The following is a 19,238-nucleotide window of genomic DNA, read 5'->3' as shown; positions in this document are numbered from 1 at the left end:
AGGGAGCCTCGATCGGCATTCGTGCCTTTTTCGAACGGGGCTGCGGTCAGGACAAGACGTGTTAAGCGATGGTCTAGGTTTGGGAGAAGCAGCTGCTATTCCTGGTGTACTTTGGGTCGGGGCAAGCTTCAAGGATCGGATACCGCAAGACGGACTCGCGGTCGAGGAAAGGAAAACCGAGGTAAGGCGATTACATCTACTCGTACGCACACACCATAGTGAACAAACATGGTGGTGAATCTTAGAAAGTTGACACTGAAGTCATGCGTGTGCTCATTCAGTAATTTGGTGTCTCATATTTGGCTAAGAAAAACGAGCAGAAATGAGCTTCACAGAAGCTGTTACACCAGGATGTGATAAGATATGCAGGGTGTTGAAGACAGTGCAATGATGAGACTCTGGTACAAGTGGACGGGATGAGCCAGTAGAAGTATCGCATAATGTCTCTCTGTTTGAAGCTGGTAATGGCAAATACTTGAATTGGCATATTGCGAATTCTTCAGATGCAACATCTAAAGATGATAGGGCATCAGCAATTATATTGGGAGAACCGGAGATATGCTGAATGTTGCAAGAAAACTGTGATGTATAATCAAGATGTCGGATCTCTCTTGGCAAATACTTGTCTGACTTGGTAAACAGAGCAAAGGTAAGGGGTTCATGGTCTGTGAATATCATAAACTCTCTTCCTCCCAGGAAATGACAAAAATGCTTCACTGCAAAATAAATAGCTAGTAATTCTCTTCCAAACATGCTATAGCGCATCTCTGTGTGCTTGAGCTGGCAGGAATGAAATCCCAGTGGTTGCAGAATTTCTTGGTGAGCTTGCTGTAATACTGTACTCACAGTCACATCCGATGCATCTACCATAAGCTTTTCATCAAATTAGGCAGGGTACTAACATTGAAACTTTAGCCAGGACCTGTTTGACAATCTGAAAATCAGCATGTGATGGTGAAAGGGAATAACTTCGTACTTTTTCTTACAATCCTTCAGTAATGCTGCAAGTGAACTCAATTTTTCTGCACAATTTGGGATGAATCAGTGATAAAAATCGAGCAAACTGAGGAAACGATGAAGCTGCTTAAAAGAAAATGGAGGAGGGAGCTTCTGAATTGCCTGTACCTTCTCTGGGAGAAGACAAATTCCATCATGATCAATGTTGTGGCCTAAAAATTCTGTGATGCAGAACCAAACACACTTCGCTGGGTTGATTTTAACTCAATAATCATTTAAACGCTGAAGAAGGAGCATTAGGTGGTGAACATGCTCTTCCTTTATAGAAATGGTGATGAGTAAGTCATCAATGTAGGCAGAGACGAAGAGACTGTGAATGACCTCGTCTATAAAGAAAGGTACTTGCTGTGTTCCGCAACTAAAAAGGTAATGAAGGGAATTCAAATGTACCAAAAGGAGAAGTAACGGCAGTCATTGGTATATCGTCTGGATTTAAAGGAATCTAGTGATACGCCTGGACAAGATCAACCTTAGAAAAAAGTGCTACTGTGCAAGGTAGAAGAAAAGTCCTACAGGGGTGGAATAGGGTATCTGTTCGGGGTTGTAATAGCATTTTATCTTCGATAATCACCAACTGGTTGGAAATTAGTATTTCCTTTGGTGACTAAAAAGAGAGGGGAAGACCAGGGGCTAGTAGTAGGATGAATAAGCCCCAGTTGGAACATGTGATCGAATTCCACTTTTGCAGCCTTGAGTTTATCAGGACGAAGATGGCAAGGATGAGCAAACACTGGTGGACGATTGATGTTGATAAAATGCTTTGTTGAATGTACAAGATCAGTGATGTTGAAGGTTAAATCAGTAAGCTCCAGGAAAGAGTTGAGAAGAGAATGGTATGTATCACTGGATACTGCACTTACAACAGGGGCAGACACGGGACAACCAGGAGTCGATAACTGCATTGAGCTATCCAACAAATGCTGTGGCGAACATCCACCAACAGGAAGAAGTGGTGGAGGAAATCTGCCCTGAGAATAGGATAGGATAGGTCTGCAATTACAAAAATCCATTTAAGTCCCTCCAGTGTGCCAAATCCAAGGAGAGAGATATCTGCCCAAATGTGTTGATAGGAGAATGGTCGACAGCTTGCAGAGAAATCCGAGAGAGAACAGGCTTATTCGTCACAAACTTTACTGGCCAGATGCTACATGAAGTGCTGGTGTTGACCATAAAATTCTTGTGCAAGTTGCGGTCTAGCACAAAAAAATGCATGATTAGAGGTAGTAGGAGCCGCTGATGTGCTCAGGGTCTCCTTGGTTAGTTTTCCTGGTATTCACAAGAACATGGTTGAAGGCGTTTCTTCGCCTTCACGCCAAAACAGTCATGGTACCTACAAGAACCATGTGGTGAGGCGGGTGACAAAGAACACCAGCCATGACTGGTTGAAATGACTGCGATGCTGGAAGCTTTGTCAGGTTTAAAATAACTTCTGAAGTTGCTGACTGGGTAGAGCTGCTGTCAGCAGGAGCTGTAGCTGTCGATGAAGTAGCTGCAGCAACGACTGTCTGCTACAGGCAGATTTCTGGAAAATTCCATGATTTTATCGGCTGAATTTGTGATTTGTTCGACCGAACTTCCTTCAATCATGGGCTCCTAAATTGCCTGAACATGTGAGGGTAGGTGCGAGAAGAATAGCTGTTTTAGAAGAGAGCTGTCTTCAGGGGACTCGTGTGTGAGGTCACGAATGTAACAAAGCAATTCCGTGGGCTTTCTGTCACTCAAATGTTCATCGTGTACCAGGCTCTGGAAACAGTGCTTAGCCGATAGAGATGTCCTGTAAAGAACTTTGCACTTTATGGATGCATAAGTCGCATCATGTGGTGTGTCAGTTATTACATCCTTGCATTGAGTGGTTAAGGCAACAGAAATGGCGCTGTAGGCTTGACTGAATATAGCTCGCTGCGAATATAAGCTTCCACTTGAGCAAAGCAGAGATGGGCATCACTGCTAAGAATGAGAAAAGAAGATTGCTGCATGTTGCACCCGGGGAAGAAAATGTTGGATGATGGTCAGCGCTAAGATGCCATTTCCTGTAGGCCGCCGTAGAACTAGTGAGGAAGCAGAATCAGATACATGTCGACTCTACACAATTTTTTTAGTTGAGAGAATATTCCATATGAATATTCTTGTCGGGGGGGGGGGGGTCGTCATTTTAGCGAAGAGACAAATAACATAGAGTCAAAGTTAAGCAAGTTTTTATAACAGTGTTCATATGAAGATGGACGTGAATAGATAAAAGTTGTACAAACATGATTACATCTTATGTGATTGACGCTGAAACAGAAGAGAGTAAGAAATGCGCCTGCTACATAATGCGGAAGCATAAATGGTCAAAGGCGAAGCAAGCTAGCAGCCTCGCTGGCTGTACCAGTTGACAGGTCAAACTGCCCACGGGCGTGATTGGGAGGAAAATGAGGATGATTCGTTATCCCTCTAGGGTTTTTTATTCCTCCCTAGCGGAAGTGCCATCGCAGCGTCACCTACAAGCGATAGAATGAGGGAACATAACTCTGCCCTGTTCCTTTTAGCCCTTATGGCCCTGCTACAAGACCTTAAGATTTAAAGATAATGAACGCAACTAGATACTTTCCTTCACAACCTAATTTGAGAGTAGGTGGGGGTAGTCAAAATTCAACTATAAAGAGAAAAAATATATATACATACAACCCTACGATCATAAATCACAGTTCCGTGCTTAATTATAAGAAATAATATATTAAAAGCATCTATTTATAGAGAACCAAACAGAAAATTTGTTTTCAAATATTTGAAGCATATTTCTCTGTACAAAATTTAAACATGCGGACACACTGAAACATCATTTTAAATTTGAAATTAACTTTTTTTGACACGACTAGCATATCAGTTTCTTCAGTCTTTCAACAGGTTTTTGTCCGCTGTACAGAACAACAGCTTTTGTTCTCAATGAATATCAACTATACTTTGTTGACAACGGCTTAATGTTTTCGAATCTGTAAAATATAAAAATAATAAAACTATTTAGTGAAACCCGAGAAGCAAGTAGAAATTTCATTAACAAAAAGTAAATGATTTCGATTTTAAAAGTTTTCAAGACTAAAGGGAGGAAATACATAAATAAACGAGCTATAAAAACAATGTTGTCGTGATAATAGTATTTCAGTTGTTATTGTCGCTGCTTAGCCCGACGTCTGTCTCAATCAAACAGGCATTCCAGTCGTGGTCATCCATTCTATTTCCAATTTTCAACGTGTCCTTTTTAAGTAACTTGTGATCTGAGCAAGAGTTGACTCCAACTTTTAGTAGGGTGAACAATCAAGTAGAATGTCTGTCGTTGGCTCGTCATGAAACTAGTTGTTAATATAGGTAGTATTACAAGTGGTATAGCAGGTATTACTAGTAGTTATAGATGTGGAAGTGTAAATTACACAACTTGATCTGTGTCATTCCGATTGTCTGTAATGTTTTAACAGTGACTTGAGTAGTAGTGTCAGGATTAGACCATTCGTCTTCTCTTATTTACTTTACCAGTGCAGAACAGCACCCTCACACATCTGTTTTCTGTTTCTTAGATACACCTGTCCCATCGACATATACTTAACACATAATAGTAGCTCCTATCCTTCATATATTTATTTTAATTATCTGCTCCCCTTTCTTCGTCGCTTACTCGGTCATTCCTCCTCCCTGCTGCTACTCCAGTGCGTTCTTCGTTTTCTACAGCGACGCAAACGAGGCCAGCTTGTGGGTTAACACGGTTAAACTTTATGATCATTGTTACTGTCACTCAGTCTCTATACTCGGCTGCGTGATGTTTCAATTCACGGCGACGACTAAATCCAAGAAGAAATATTTGAATGGCTTACATTCATCGGTTATATTATTCTTACTTTACGATTAATAAGCACGGAGACAAAGTTTAATTTAAGGCTGAACTGTATGGGTTTTTAACAGGGTAATTGACAAACTTTTTTGTTTCTCAACTCACGAAACATACATGCACACACACACTTATCCATAACATTTTTTGAGGAAAGATAGAAAAACTCGGTAAATTACGAAATTCTATACAATTGTTACGTTTCAAGCTTAGTTTACAATATGAAGGTTGTATCTTAAACTGGACAAAACGAAACAAAACAAACAGTAAAATATCTCCTTGTTATTGTTGTTTAGTCAATGTCTTGGAAAGTTGAGCTGCTCTACTCTTCGTTAATTTATTTCTCACAATAAGCGACTCTACTTTGTTTCATTTCACTCTTGTGAGTACTCTCTCAGCTATGCAAAACAAATTTAGTAGTGAGAGACTTCCATCGTAACCGACATCAACCAAGTTAAAAACGACCAAAATAGACACCCCGCCCCAAATACTCCTCTTTTTTTTCTGAAGAATATTAAGTCCACTAACGTGTATCTAGCTAGCACCGAGATAACAGTCGAAAGAGAAAAGTGGGTAAACTTTGTTATGATTGTGCTGTAGGCATAGTCTAAGCTGCTTTCTTTCATACCCGCCCTCTTTCTGTACCCGTATTTTATAAAAAAAAAAAAAAAAAGATTTTAGCTCTCCTTATCTCTTTCGCCTACGTAACATAGACACACATGTATATAGATATTCTGAAATTCATAAATGTTATTTACTTTTCTTCTTTATTTCACTTCAGTTTCCTCTAACTATCGATGCAATTCGCTATAACTTCCATATTTCTGTCGTACTTTTACAATGCAAATGTATTCCTATTTCTTTATTTTTACTATTTTTCTCACTGATATTATAATGACATTCTTGCAAAAGAATCTAAACATTTACAAATTGACTCAATATTATTATTATAGTTATCAGAAATCTCTCTCTTTTGAATGATCAGCCTGGGAGGGAGTGAATAATCTACGCCAGCTCAGATTTTACTTAACACGGATTCTTATGACATTTTTACTTATCGCTTAAAATATAGTTATTATGGTTGCATAACGAAATACTGTGTCCCTACTAGTCATTAAAATATAGTGTTCTACTTAGTGATTCTATGTGTCTAAGGTAAGTTCATGACGATCTGAATTCAAGATCGGGTTTCAACTTCCGCTGAAATAATTTCATATGCATATTTCTAATACTCTAGGGAAAGACATGAACATTAAACTTCACCCCCAGCCCAAGATATATCGGCAATTCTAAACTCATACTTTTTATATGTCTCGAAGGGGAAAAATATCTTTATTTCTTTTCGACATAATTTCGATTTTATGTTTGAACCAATGGATTATAAGGGCCCTGAAAAAAACAAAACAAAAAAAGAAACGATTCTCTTCCTGTAATAAGCATTTCAATAAAGTTGTTAAAGTTGTTTCATAATTGACATTTTTCAAAATGTTGACCAGTCACGATTGTATCTTGCGATTGTGATAAATGTATCATAGTTGAATTTTTGATTTTTGTTATGACTTTAGTTACTGAAGATGTTTAACAAAAGTATTTAGCATTTTCTTCATTCTTTTAATAAAACCTTTGAAACATTTCAATACGCATTTCAGAATTAAAATAAATTGGTACAAAATTCTAAATTAACTATTCATTTTATTTCTGTTCTATTGTTGAAGCTTTGTTAGAGTTACTTTTAACAATATTCTTTTGTTTATTCCTCTTAGGTTCTGTGTTAAGAGTTGTCATTGACCAAACTTGGTGTTGCTTGTTAAAAGAGACGACCCAACTATTTCTTTCGCACCTTTGAACATCACTCGTAACTTTGTTGGGGATTCTGCTGTTGTCAGCTGTGTAATGAAGAAGGTATAATCTATCAGGAACTTGATAAAACATCTGAATACTATGAGGAAGTTAACGCAAAGATCCTCGGGATGTTTTCTTTGAGTTGGATTTCAAATTGGATATTTTTAACAATCTTGTAAGATTTTTCAAAGAGCTGAAATAAGTGCAGCAGCTGTTTAATATGACCAGATGAAAGTCACCGTGTGTTTTGACAATGTCAAAGTGATAGTCCCATGTGGGGATGGCTATTTACCAGTGAAAGAACTTATTGAAAAAGCTGTGATTAGATACAAAAAAGCCACTGGAAAGGTAAGATAAAGAAATTAGTCTTTTTCTTTCTATTTTAAAAAATTATTCAACCTTTGGAGACTGCTTTTCCATGTCAAATTGATTCAGATATGGCAATATTTGTTTAATTTGTGTCTCTGTATGATTAAATATGTATATTACTTTTTGCTAAATCATTTGATCAAATTTAAAAGATTATAACATTTTAAAGTCACTACGTAGTTGTTAATATTCTTGTAGACATATTTTAATCAAATTTAGTATACATTATTATTTGAAGTTTCGAAGATTGATTTAATTATGTCATATCAATTATTATGTAAATCAGTGGTTCTCAACCGGGGTCGACACAACAAAATAGTAAATTGGAGGATCCACGATAGTATTTTAAGGAGCCCCTGAAAAAATTTTGCCTAGAATGTATTGGTATGTATTGCAAGAAACAGTCAGGTTTCTTTCTCTAATGTTTTACATAGTTCAACCTACACATGTCAATGTATTGAAAACGAAATAGGAATTTTGGAAGAAGTATCTATAAAACTAGTTTTTAAAGAGCAAATGGCTATAGGGTCCACCAAAATAAAATAGTGATCAAAGGGGTACATAGATAAAAATGGTTGAGAACTCCTGATGTAAATCATCTGAAGTAATATGTATATCAATGTCTCATTGTCATAGTTCCAAAAGTGCTATTCAGTTAAGGAATGGCCTTATTCATTAATATTTGAAAAGGCATCAAATCAATTAAAATATAAGGGAGTAAACATAAGTACATAAAGCAGATAACAATACATTGAATATATAACATTTTAAAGGAATTACTTTCTTATGAAAGTGAATTTTTCATAGCTGTTAGAAAATGTTTTCTTCCTGTTTCCAACTACTCTAATGGAATAAGTAGGGTAAGTTATTGTGACAACAATACCAGCAGTAATATTTGAGAAGTTGTCTTAGAATCTTCTTCATTCAGTATTAGTTTGGATTTGAAAAAAGATTTTTAAGGTTTTGTAACCCCGTTACATTTTAAGGAGTTTATTAATTCCTGATTAAAATTACATGTACAATTATTTAATTGTCAGTCAATGTGATTTTAAAATGTAATGATTACCAATATTATTTACCTTTAAGATTTTTTAAAGATTTCTTTTGAGAAATATCAAGAAATTATATACTCATCTTTGATTGAATCGAGGTATCTCAAGCAAGAAATACAGAGTTCAAATGAATTTATATTTATTTTCAAGTTAGCATCCATTTTTCTATGGGATTCATACAGAAAAGTTTTTCTTTGTCTTGTCTCATTGTTTTACAATTTCATTCTGGAAACTCTTTGGGGTCCGGATATAATATTTCAATATATATTTAATCAATCATACCAATACTTGATTCAATATTCAATATTAATTTTGTTAGATTTTTCAGTAAAACATATAAAAAAACAAAAACACACTGTTAGAAATTTCATTAACATTATTTTAAAGGAAAATATTAACTATAAAGTATATAATTCTTGTTCTATTGTTTGAATTATTCGTATATTTTTTAATGATGCAGAACATCACCAGTTTTCTTGGAGTTTAATGCTTTACTATAATACAAAATATATTAAAAGTAAATTTCTTCACATTGTAATCCACATATACTAAAATTGGATTAATACACAGATTATCCTGGCCCCTGTACAAAGATGACATGCACATTTGTGAAACATTCCTTATTTGTCATTGGCATTTGAAACCATGCCAAAGCTGACACTGGAGCTCAATGCAGCCCTGCAGCTTGTTAGATCCTGTCAAACTGTCTAACCCATGCCAGCATGAAAAATGGACATTAAGTGATGATGATAGTGATTAGATGATAATGTCGGTGACACCTCTGAGAAAACCAATCTCTTTAATCTCATTTGTTCATTTTTCCATGGGTTTGTATGAGGATTTACTTCAGATGGCATTGGACAACTGGATGCTCTTCATCACCAACCTTTCCCTGTTTTTCAAGTAAAGAATTTTTTTTGTTCCAAATGTCTTTGAAAGCACAGAGCAACCAATCATAATGTCAATGAGGATTGTAAACATCATATCACCACTTTGCTCTAAGAATGATAAACAAAACTGGAATATCAGATTCACCTCAAACAGACATGCACACTCTAATACACACATGAAATTCACTTCTGAGGCATTGATTTATCCAGGACTATAATAAAAGGCACTCTCCCAAGTGGAACAAATTCCCAAACTGCATGGCTGTGAGGTGAACTTTCTAACCTCATAACTTTGTCTGCACCTATTTAATGTTTGACTTCTTTAAGTAAAAGTTTAGCAAGAGTCAAATTCTAGAGAAATGGTTGAGTTGATAGGTTGTCAAACTGCCAGCCTAAGGAGCTATAATTTGGATTTAATTGCCATCATTGGACTGTGTCTTAGACTAGGACACATCTCAAACATCCCAGCCTGCCTAGTTACAAGTAAATACTACCAATAGGTACAAATCAAAACTATCTAACTGACAAATATTCATTAACATTGTTGAATTCAGATTTCTTCATTGTTTGGAAAGGGATGGGCTCTGATATGCCATCCAGCTTTGCATGAAAACAAATTCTTTGTATGTTCTTAGGACTCAGATGATTACAGGGAGCTTCTACACATGACTATCATTTGTATTTTTGTGTTACATGTTAATATTCTACTTTAGTAATCTTATTAAGCTCCTTCTAAGTTTCAATTTAATCACAGCTATAGATATTATAAACATTTAATAGAATCAAATGTACTGAACATTTAGTTATTTTAAAATTCTTGACAAATAGTGACCCCTTATCTTATGTTCAGTAGCCCAATGCAGTTTGCACTTTAGATATCTTGCAAAAATCTTGGTGTGCAATAGGTTATGAACAACAGGAACAAAATAGCTTCTTTATTGCATCTTGTTTATCTTCCTTGCATTCCTGAATTGAAATTTTGTCAAGATACTTTGAATTCCATCCTTTCAGATTTGATCAGACATTGTTGATATAATTGACTGTATCAATTCATTATCATTCAATCATTTAACATCCATGTTCTATGCTGGCATAGGTTGGGCAGTTTGATAGGATCCAACAGGTCAGAGGCCTGCATCATACTCCCATGTACTATGTGCCAGCACTAGTGAGGTTGCCATGCAGCTTGCATGACTTTAGTAATTTTGCAAGACTTTGACTGAATAGGGCTACAGTAGAGAGGGAGGCAGCTTTATATTAGGTTATGAAGGTTAAAGTGTGACAGAAGGGGACTGAGTTGAACAGGTTTGTTGCTGTAGAGGAGCTACAGGGCTACTCACATTATAGCAGAAAATGTGGGAATGGCCAAGGCGAAGCTGGAAAGAGATAAAAGACAGGTGATAAGAAGTAGATAGGAGAACAGGAGTGTGGGTGGGTAGAGGTTGCAAAGTATTGGGGGTGGGGGGGGTGGAGATGGGGAATGGGTGAGAGTGAATATAATAAACAAGTGCTGAGGGATGATAGATGGAGACAGTTGGAAAGAGTAGGGGACATTGAGGTTGAGGAGTGGATGTAAGGAATGCTGGATAGAGGTTAACTAGTGATACTTAAGTTGGGAGAGTAGATGGCTGATAGTATAGAAAGAAAGGGTGAGTTGAAAAGCAGCAGAATCATAATTATGATACAGTAAATAGAAGAAGAATGTGAGAAGAAATGATGTGTGGAAAGACGGGTATAGTGAATAGTGTAAGATGGTAGAGACTGAGAGATTATTTGGTGACTCAGGGAGGTGATCAATGTGTCATCATTTAATGTCTATCTTCCAAGCAGGCATATACTGGATGGCATGTATTCAATGAGAGGACTGCTTTATGCTGCAATGTCTACTCTGGCATGGTTTCTACAGTTGAATGCCCTTCTTAACACCAGCCATTTTACACAGATGCTTTCATGGCATCAGAACTTGTGAAGTTGCTATGGAAGAGCCTTCTTGGTTGAGTGAGATATAGTAGAGAGGGAAGTGGTTTTATGCTCTGTATTGAGAAGCTAAAGTATGACAGAAGGACAGTAACAGGTTTCTTGCTGCAGGGTAGGTGAGAGTAATTAGGGTAGTACTGGAAAGCAAGATGATGGTGTACCTTTAAGGTACATGAACGTGAATAGAAGAGAATGTGAGGACAGAAGATCAAGAATAGCTGGATGAAGGTTGAAAGAATGTGTATGTGTGTGTGCAAAGGGATAGAGATGGTTATAAATTGGGTAAGGGTGAATGTAGTGAATGGAGAATAAAGTTGGAAGGGAGAGGTTGTTGATGGGGAATATGAGTTGATGGGAAATATGAGTTGATGGGAAGGTGATAAGAATGAGGGATGGATATCAATAGAAGTAGTATGGAAAAGGTAGAAAGGAGCAGAATAATACCAATACAGTAGATGGGGGGAAGGGTGAGAGATAAGGAGATCACAGGTGCTGGTGGGTGAGTAAAAATTGCAAGAGTGAGAGAGACACAGTGATAGGGATAGAAATGGTCGGAGGTACATAAGGGTGAATGTACTGAATGGTGAATAATGGTGGAAGTGGTTGATGGTAGATATGAGATAGTGTAAGAATGTGGTATAAGTGTCAATAGAAAGTGATTCAGAAGATGGAGAAAGATAACCAGGAGTACAGGCAGGGTGACCAATAGAAAATATAATGTTAAGAATGAGGAATGGGCATCAAAAGAAAGTGATTCATGAAGAGGGTAAGATAACTGGTAACACAGAAAGAGATGAAATGTGTAGTTCTGCAGCAGAAGAGTGATAAGGAAATGAAGGGGTTGGGAAAACTTAACAGGGAAAAATTGGGCAAGGGGCCCAGTTGTTTACATACACATTATGTTTCCAGAACCTCAGCTTCACTGTGATGGGCAGGTCTTCAGCTCTGCACCTCTTGCGTGTCTATAGTCTGCACTGGGTACACTGCATGGAATTTCTATGTACTCCTTTTCTGTATATCAAACAATTCCATTTCCTTCTTGGAAGTAGTCCTCTCTATTATTTTCCTACTTACTAAACTTTTAATCTTTGCCAAGTTAACTTTGAAGCCTTTTGACTCCAATTCACACAAGGAATTTCTCTTTTAATTCTACTGATGCAGCTATATGAACATAAGCTTGTAGGAGTTCCCATGATCATCTAGTCTTAACTTCTGTTATAGCCTGGAGAACTATGATGAATAGGAAGGGATAAAGAACTGAGCCATGATGAACCTCTATCTTCTATACCCAGTACTAATTCTCACCTTGCAGACAGCACCTCTGTTAGCAGTACATAAAACTCTTACAGGCAATTTGACCACAAGCTTCCTCAGTCACCATCAGATGACAATGGAGGGACCCCATTGAAGGTTTTCTCTTGTTTACTTTTAGCTACATACTGCCGTTGCTGTTGGCTCATCTTGAAGTATCACAATTCTAACACGTGTGTCATACAGTCTACCTTTCACCTTTTACTCTGAAGGAAAACACTTTTGTTGCTCACAACAATTGTAGCTCCCTGAACTTACTCCAACCTGTTGTTAACCTGGCTACTATATTTTCAGAGCAACCACTTCTCATACTAATTGCATCTCCTAGGTAATGAAAGCTATCAGCTACTTCTAGTGAGTCATAAAAGAATCTATTTCTAGTGTGCTTGTACATACTGCTTCAGTGCATGTCACATATAAAGCTTACTTTTATTCTGTCCGCGATTCCATTATACCTTTTGTGTATCTGTAGCTTATATTGGATGTAGCATATGGAGTTTATCCTTACTCTGTGTCTGCATGTCAAGCAGAAGATGCCAGGGTTCTGTTCTCTTTCCTACTTCCTAAAACCTTTGCCTTTTCTAAGTTTACATTGAAGTCTCTTGATCCTAGACTTAGCTTCCATGCTTGGTATTTCCTCTCTAATTCTACTATAGTTTCATCAACATATAGTTCCCATGGACAGCCATGTGATGTCCTGTAGAACTATGGTGAAAAGAAGACTAAGGACTAAACCATGATGAGTTCCTACCTTTATGTTAAATTCATCATTGAAGTCATTGTTGACACTCACTTTACTTACTGCATCTTTGTGTATGACTTGTACAGCCCTCACAAGCCATAAACAATAATGGGAAGAGGATTAAAGAGAAGAATATGAATAATAATGGTAATTGTAATAGTGTAATACTACTACTACTACTAATAATAATAATCATAAAATTAATAATAATAATAACAATAATAATAATAATGATCTTTTCTACTATAGGCACAAGGCCTGAATTTTAGGGTTAGGAGTAAGTCAATTGATTACATTGACCCCAGTACTTGACTGGTACTTATTTTATCAATCCTTAAAGAATGAAAGGCAAAAGTTAATCTCTGCGGAATTTGTACTCTGAACATAAAGACAGAAGTGCCACTAAGCATTTTGTCTAGTATGCTAATGATTCTACCAGCTTGTCACCTAAATAATAATAATAATAATAATGATAAGGAAAATAACAGTAAAAATGACAATCATACTCAACACCAATATTGGTTACATAAAAATAAAGTTTTGTGGTATAACCCTCCTGGTACAATAAATGCAACTATTGAAGAAATTTTTTAGTCCATTAGAATGTCATTTTCTTCCTTCTAGTAAATATAGAAGAATCTTTAATACGCATCCTATTAAGATCTCTTTTTCTATTGCACCAAATTTAGCCAATAATATCACTACTATTGATCATATCTAAATTAATAAACACTTCCTTAGTAATAATAGCATTGATTCAGGCATGAGTATAACCCAAACACACTCTGTTAGACCTTACTCTACTAGTCATGCCTATAGTAGCTCATGTAAAACTGCTACGACTGAAACTGATTTTCCGAACATTCATGATATGCAGTGCTTTAACAAAAGTAGTGGTAGGCAATAATAATAATGATAATATTAGCAGCAACAACAACAATAATAATAATAATGACAGAAAAGGACAGAAGTGATTAAGAAATAAAAAGTAACTTCAAAATATATTTCATGAGCAGAGAGTGAGGGCTTCATTTTGCCTGCACAAGACCAGTATTTTTCAATGCTCAGCTTTCAAGCCAGTGTCATCAGAAATGGCACTGATCCAAAGTGTTGATTTTTATACCCTCCAGGAGTATAAAACTAAGCGTGACAAGAGTAGGGCAATATTTATTTATATTGGGTAATATGCAGTTCTTATGGCATAAAGACAGAACACCAACAGAATGGTCACGGCCAGAAGAGCTGATATAATTGTAAAGGACCATAAAATAAAAACATGCCTTTAATTGACACAAGAAAATCTGATCATAGTGTCTTCTGGAAAGAATTGTGAAACCTCAGTAAATACAAGGAGCTGATAATTGAAATTGGAAAAATGAGCTATTGTAAGGCCTGTACAATACCAGTGGTAGCCGGTGCACTTGGAATGATAAAAAAGGGATCAGATACCTGGAAAGCCATCCCTGCAAGAGTTACAGAGAAAATAGTGTTGACTGACACTACATGTCTTGAGAAGGACATTATCCATTGAAATAACTTTCAAAGATGTTTACTGTTTTGTTTATGCCCTTATGATGACAGATGGAAGTCAGTTGATTGTTAAATGTGCATATTACCAAATTTTGCCCCAGGTTTCAGGGTGACACCCAGCAAGTTATTGAAAAGATGCAGAATTCAAAAGAAGTTACACGTAATAATAATAATCCTTTCTACTGGAGGTATAAGGCCTCAAATTTGTTGGGAGGGGACTAGTCGATTACAATGACCCCAGTGTTTCACTGGTACTTACTTTATCGACCCCGAAAGGATGAAAGGCAAAGTTGACCTCAGCGGAATTTGAACTCAGAACTTAAAGATGGATATGCCGCTAAGCATTTTGCCTAGTGTTCTAATGATTCTGCCAGCTCACCAGCTTAATAATAATAATAATCTGTTCTAATATAGGCACAAAGCCTGAAATTTTGCGGGAGGAGGCTAGTCGATTACATTGACCTCAGTGCTCATCTGGTACTTATTTCATCATGACCTGACTTTTTGCCTGATGTCACTTTGTCCAACATCACTTCGTCCACAGTTTTTGGTCTGACATCTTTTTGTCCGAAGAATTTTTTGTCCAATGACTTTTTGTTCAATTTTAAATAAACTTTTTAGAAAACAAGGTGAACATCAAAATCAAATAATCATTGAGAATTTTATTGATAGGATTCAAGTAAAATACTGGAAAAATGTGTTTTAAGAAAAGTCATTTTAAAAAAGTAATAAGATATAATTAATGGTTTATTATGATTACTTAAAATTGATGCAAATTATATGCCACACTCTTCAAAAAATCAATTTTTCATGTTGACCAATCTTTTGAGGTATTCAGTTATTCTTTGATATTGTGTACATGAACTTGATGGATCTCCTTGAAGAATTTGAATCATTTTACTTTGAACAAACCCTTCCTCTTCCTTTACAGTTTTGATTAATTTCCAAATATTCAAATGTGCTCTACCTGCTGAATACTTTATCGCAGAATAAAACCCCTCCACAACATTATTTGTTCTTGGAAGATCTTGAAGAATACACTGATTAACATTCCATACAACTATCGGAAATGTAAATGGTTCTCTCCTTCATCTAGCACCATGTCCTCTCACAATGCCTATGTAAGTCAAGTCGAAGTAAGCAATAGATTCAGCAGGTATTTCTTCATTGTCTATTAATTCTTCGTAAGCCTCTTTGACATATTCAATGGGTAGGAAGGCTAATGCTGAAAAACATCAAATTTTAAGACAGAATTCAGAGTCTTTATTGTATTTTTCTTTGAGGCCTAAATCTAATTTTTCAAAATATTGATTGGCTCAAATGAAACAAACATGCCACAATAGATGAATTAGGAAATGATGAATTAAATGACTTATGAATTACAGCTTCGAAATCTGCCATGAGATCAAGCAGATATGCATTAGGTTGCCTAATGTTCAATTGCTTGAAAAATAGTTCATATGTCTGCTTTGTTTTATTTAGCAGTAATGCAAAGACCCATGGAAAACTGCTACCTTTAACTTAACTTGTACATGAATGCTAAACAGTTGAAACTACTGTTTTGGCATGATTTTGAACATTCCATCACATGCCCAATGACAATATGATGTTATATCCTGAAGAGCACTTTCTGATGCAAATACTACTATGAATTGTATCTCAGAAACTGTTCGCCATTATCATGTTTACAATATTCTTCAGGTATTTCAAAACCAGTTCTAACCCCTGGATTAGCGGAAAATTCAGAAATTTTTTTGTCTGCACCTTGAAAGTACAGGCAAATGAGGGAGTTGAGAGCAAGTATTTTCTGTTAGCTGTGTAAACTTATCTGCTATTATGCTACGCGAACTTGCTGCTATATTTTCCACCACTTCATGATTCTGCAACTGCTTTTCTAGCATTTAACAAATCTACATCAGCTGGATGAAGATGCTCACTAGAAAAATAAATAATTTTCAGCTCATTGTTTTCCATTACTGTGTGAATTCACACTGAACACAGCCTTCTTTTCTTACATCTCCAGTATTCTTTTCCTAGTTTTGTATTGCTTGAATGAAATCGTAGATGTAATTACTTTCATCAACTACTTTTCTTTTGTTTTTGGCCGATACGATGAACTTTGTCATTTCGGGATGAGTAAATTAAAAATGTATACACTAAATTTGCAGCACTCTCTATACACAGCACTATGCTTAAGAGAGAGAAGGAAAAAAAGAAAGTAAAACTGTTAACAGAGAAGGAAAAAGAATGATAATGACAGTCTTATAATGAGGCTCATTATAGTTCTGTGAATATATCATTAGAGATATTTCACCTTGTTTTCTAAAGAGTTTATTTAAAATTGGACTAAAAGTCGTTGGACAAAAAAGTCATCAGACAAAAAGATGTGGATGAAAAGATGTTTGACGAAGTTTTGTCGGACAAAAAGCCATAGCACCTTATTCCATCAATCCTGAAAGGATGAAAGGTAAAGTCAACCTTGGCAGAATTTCAACTCAGAACGTAATGATGGACTAAATACCACTAAGCATTTTGCCCAGTGTGTTAATGATTTTGCCAGCTCACTGCCTCATGGTATCAAATTTTGGCACAAGGCCAGCAAGTTTTGGGGGGAGTTGATTACATTAACCCCAGTGTACTCAACTGGTAGTTCTTTTATCAACTCTGAAAGGCAAAGTCAATCTCTGGAATTTGAACTCGGACTATAAAGATGGACAAAATGCTACTAAGCATTGTGCCCAGCATGCAAACGATTCTGCCAGCTTACTTTATAATAATAACAAGTGGGACCTGTGAATATTTCATGGAATCAATGGCAAACTTATTGGGCTATTTCTGAAAACATTATCCAAAAAACCTGAAAGCATAATCTGTGTTGTATCTATCAAAAGATAGTTGCTCATCTGCTAATCATTGAAAAGTGAAGGAAATTGGAATCCAATGGTTATTTAATGCACCTTATATATATACACTTTATATACTTTATGCACAATTTTATAGACTTAATACATAGCACTCTCACTCTTTGCCTTACCCTCTTTTTTTTTCTCTTTTTTCTTTTGCTCTTCGCCCTCCCCTTCAACTAATCATGTAAAAGCATTATATACGGGCTAAATAATAGAGGAAAAAAATTTAGTTTTAAAAAATTACACATTTCACTCACCACCACTGACTCTGTATCCTGCCTGATTCCCCTTCCCAAGTTAACTAACTTGCATGCAAGTGTAAGAAAAACAATTGAGTGCCTGCTTGACAAATGCTTAATTAAAAATATTGTATATCAGTATAACACAAATGAACCTACTAACTTTCATTTACATAGGTACTATGACTTGAAATTTTAAACCAAGAAGATATCACCTCCAAATATTTTGGAAGAGAGATACAATGAAATCAACATCTGTCACTGCAAAAATCTGGGAATTTAAAGGAAACAATATTGATTATTGTTTATCATGGGGTATTGTTAAATATGTTAATCCTCATGATGGATTGCAACCATTGCTATGATTGCAATTTCTGCTGTACTGAATAGAAATCTGAAAATGCTCAAATAGCATCTGTATTATTAAAAGCGAAATTGTCTGTCTGGGACTCCTATATCTGTCTATATTTGCTCTACATAGACATATTATACCTTTTTGGAATCAGGATGATCCCAGGATTGAAAATCTGCCCTCCATTTGGTTCTTGAATATCCAGCATTGAGATCTGATTTAAAAGTATTTGGGTTGCTATTTCTGGCAGGTAATGCAATTGAGAGGTACAAGAGTTATCTCCTTTAACTTTAAGTTTTACTAAGGAATTTGGTGGTTCTTTTATTTTTTTCAATCATCCGACTGCTGCTACACTGGGGCACCACCTTGAGGAAATCAACACCAGTTCTTTCTTTTTTATGCCTGGTACTTTTTTATTGGCCTCTTTTACCAAACTGCTAAGTTATGTGAACATAAACACAGCAACACCAGTTTTCAAGCAGTGATGGGGGACAAACACAGTCATAGTACATTATATCCCCAAGGCTTGAAATTTTGTGGGAGGCGCTAGTTGATTACACTGACCCCAGTGCTCAACTGCGACTTATTTTATCGACCTTGAAAGTATGAAAGGCAAATTCAGCCTTGGTAAAATTTGAACTCAGAACATAAAGACAGAAAAAATGCCACTTAGCATTTTGTCTGGCATGCTAATTGAAAACTCCAAATCTTTCATCCCAGCATGGTGGTTACCTTCTAATTTTGTTATCTTTTAACTGTACTTACAAATTTGCCGCTTGTTCCTATCTTCAATAAACACTCCAGTTTGTCCCTGTCACTCTGAATATTTGTCATGAAAACATGACTATTTGATTGTAATGGAAAACAATATCTTATCCCATCAGCTAATCAGTTAACTTACATCTCAAAGGTGATGGAGACTGTTGTAAACAACTTCCTATTCAGTTTCTTTTGAGCCAGATCTACTCGAGATCTACTTATATTATGTTGGACATGAATAATGTTTATCTCATGGAAAGTTATGACTATCTGGCATGAAAATTTCCTGGCAAAGTTATTTACGTATGGTCTCTCTCTCTTTCTCTCTCTCTTTCTCTCTCTCTTTCTCTCTCTCTTTCTCTCTCTCTTTCTCTCTCTCTTTCTCTCTCTCTT

The 19,238-nt window shown here is 36.1% G+C and overlaps 1 protein-coding gene, 1 long non-coding RNA gene and 1 pseudogene across 10 annotated transcripts in view; 2 read left to right on the top strand and 1 right to left on the bottom strand.

Moving 5' to 3' along the window:
- Positions 1-3,195: 3,195 nt before the first annotated feature.
- LOC128248712 (uncharacterized) lies at positions 3,196-4,484 on the bottom strand. The gene is made up of 2 exons (XR_008264879.1): positions 4,394-4,484; positions 3,196-3,989 (listed from the first exon to the last, which is right to left on the bottom strand). It is a non-coding gene; the product is annotated as an uncharacterized LOC128248712 (long non-coding RNA).
- A 255-nt stretch (positions 4,485-4,739) lies between these two features.
- The window catches only part of LOC106873313 (partitioning defective 3 homolog), a 230,947-nt gene continuing 216,448 nt past the window's right edge, over positions 4,740-19,238 (top strand). For 3 of the 9 annotated variants that reach the window (XM_014920633.2, XM_014920632.2, XM_014920627.2), the window contains exons 1-2: positions 4,743-4,951; positions 6,640-7,066. In XM_014920633.2, coding sequence (XP_014776119.1) covers positions 6,947-7,066 — 120 coding nt within the window. In that variant the 5' untranslated portion in view covers positions 4,743-4,951; positions 6,640-6,946. Of the gene's footprint in view, positions 4,952-4,971; positions 5,446-5,520; positions 6,032-6,438; positions 6,464-6,639; positions 7,067-19,238 lie in introns of those variants that run through there. The other 6 variants (XM_014920634.2, XM_014920631.2, XM_014920635.2 and 3 more) reach the window with 5 other exon arrangements.
- Positions 8,674-8,767, top strand: LOC128248805 (U6 spliceosomal RNA; annotated as a pseudogene).

This window comes from Octopus bimaculoides, chromosome 9 (genome assembly GCF_001194135.2).
Source record: "Octopus bimaculoides isolate UCB-OBI-ISO-001 chromosome 9, ASM119413v2, whole genome shotgun sequence".
NCBI classification, from domain to species: Eukaryota; Metazoa; Mollusca; class Cephalopoda; order Octopoda; family Octopodidae; genus Octopus; species Octopus bimaculoides.
Note: the sequence above shows the minus strand (reverse complement) of the source record. Positions and strands in the feature narration are given on the sequence as shown.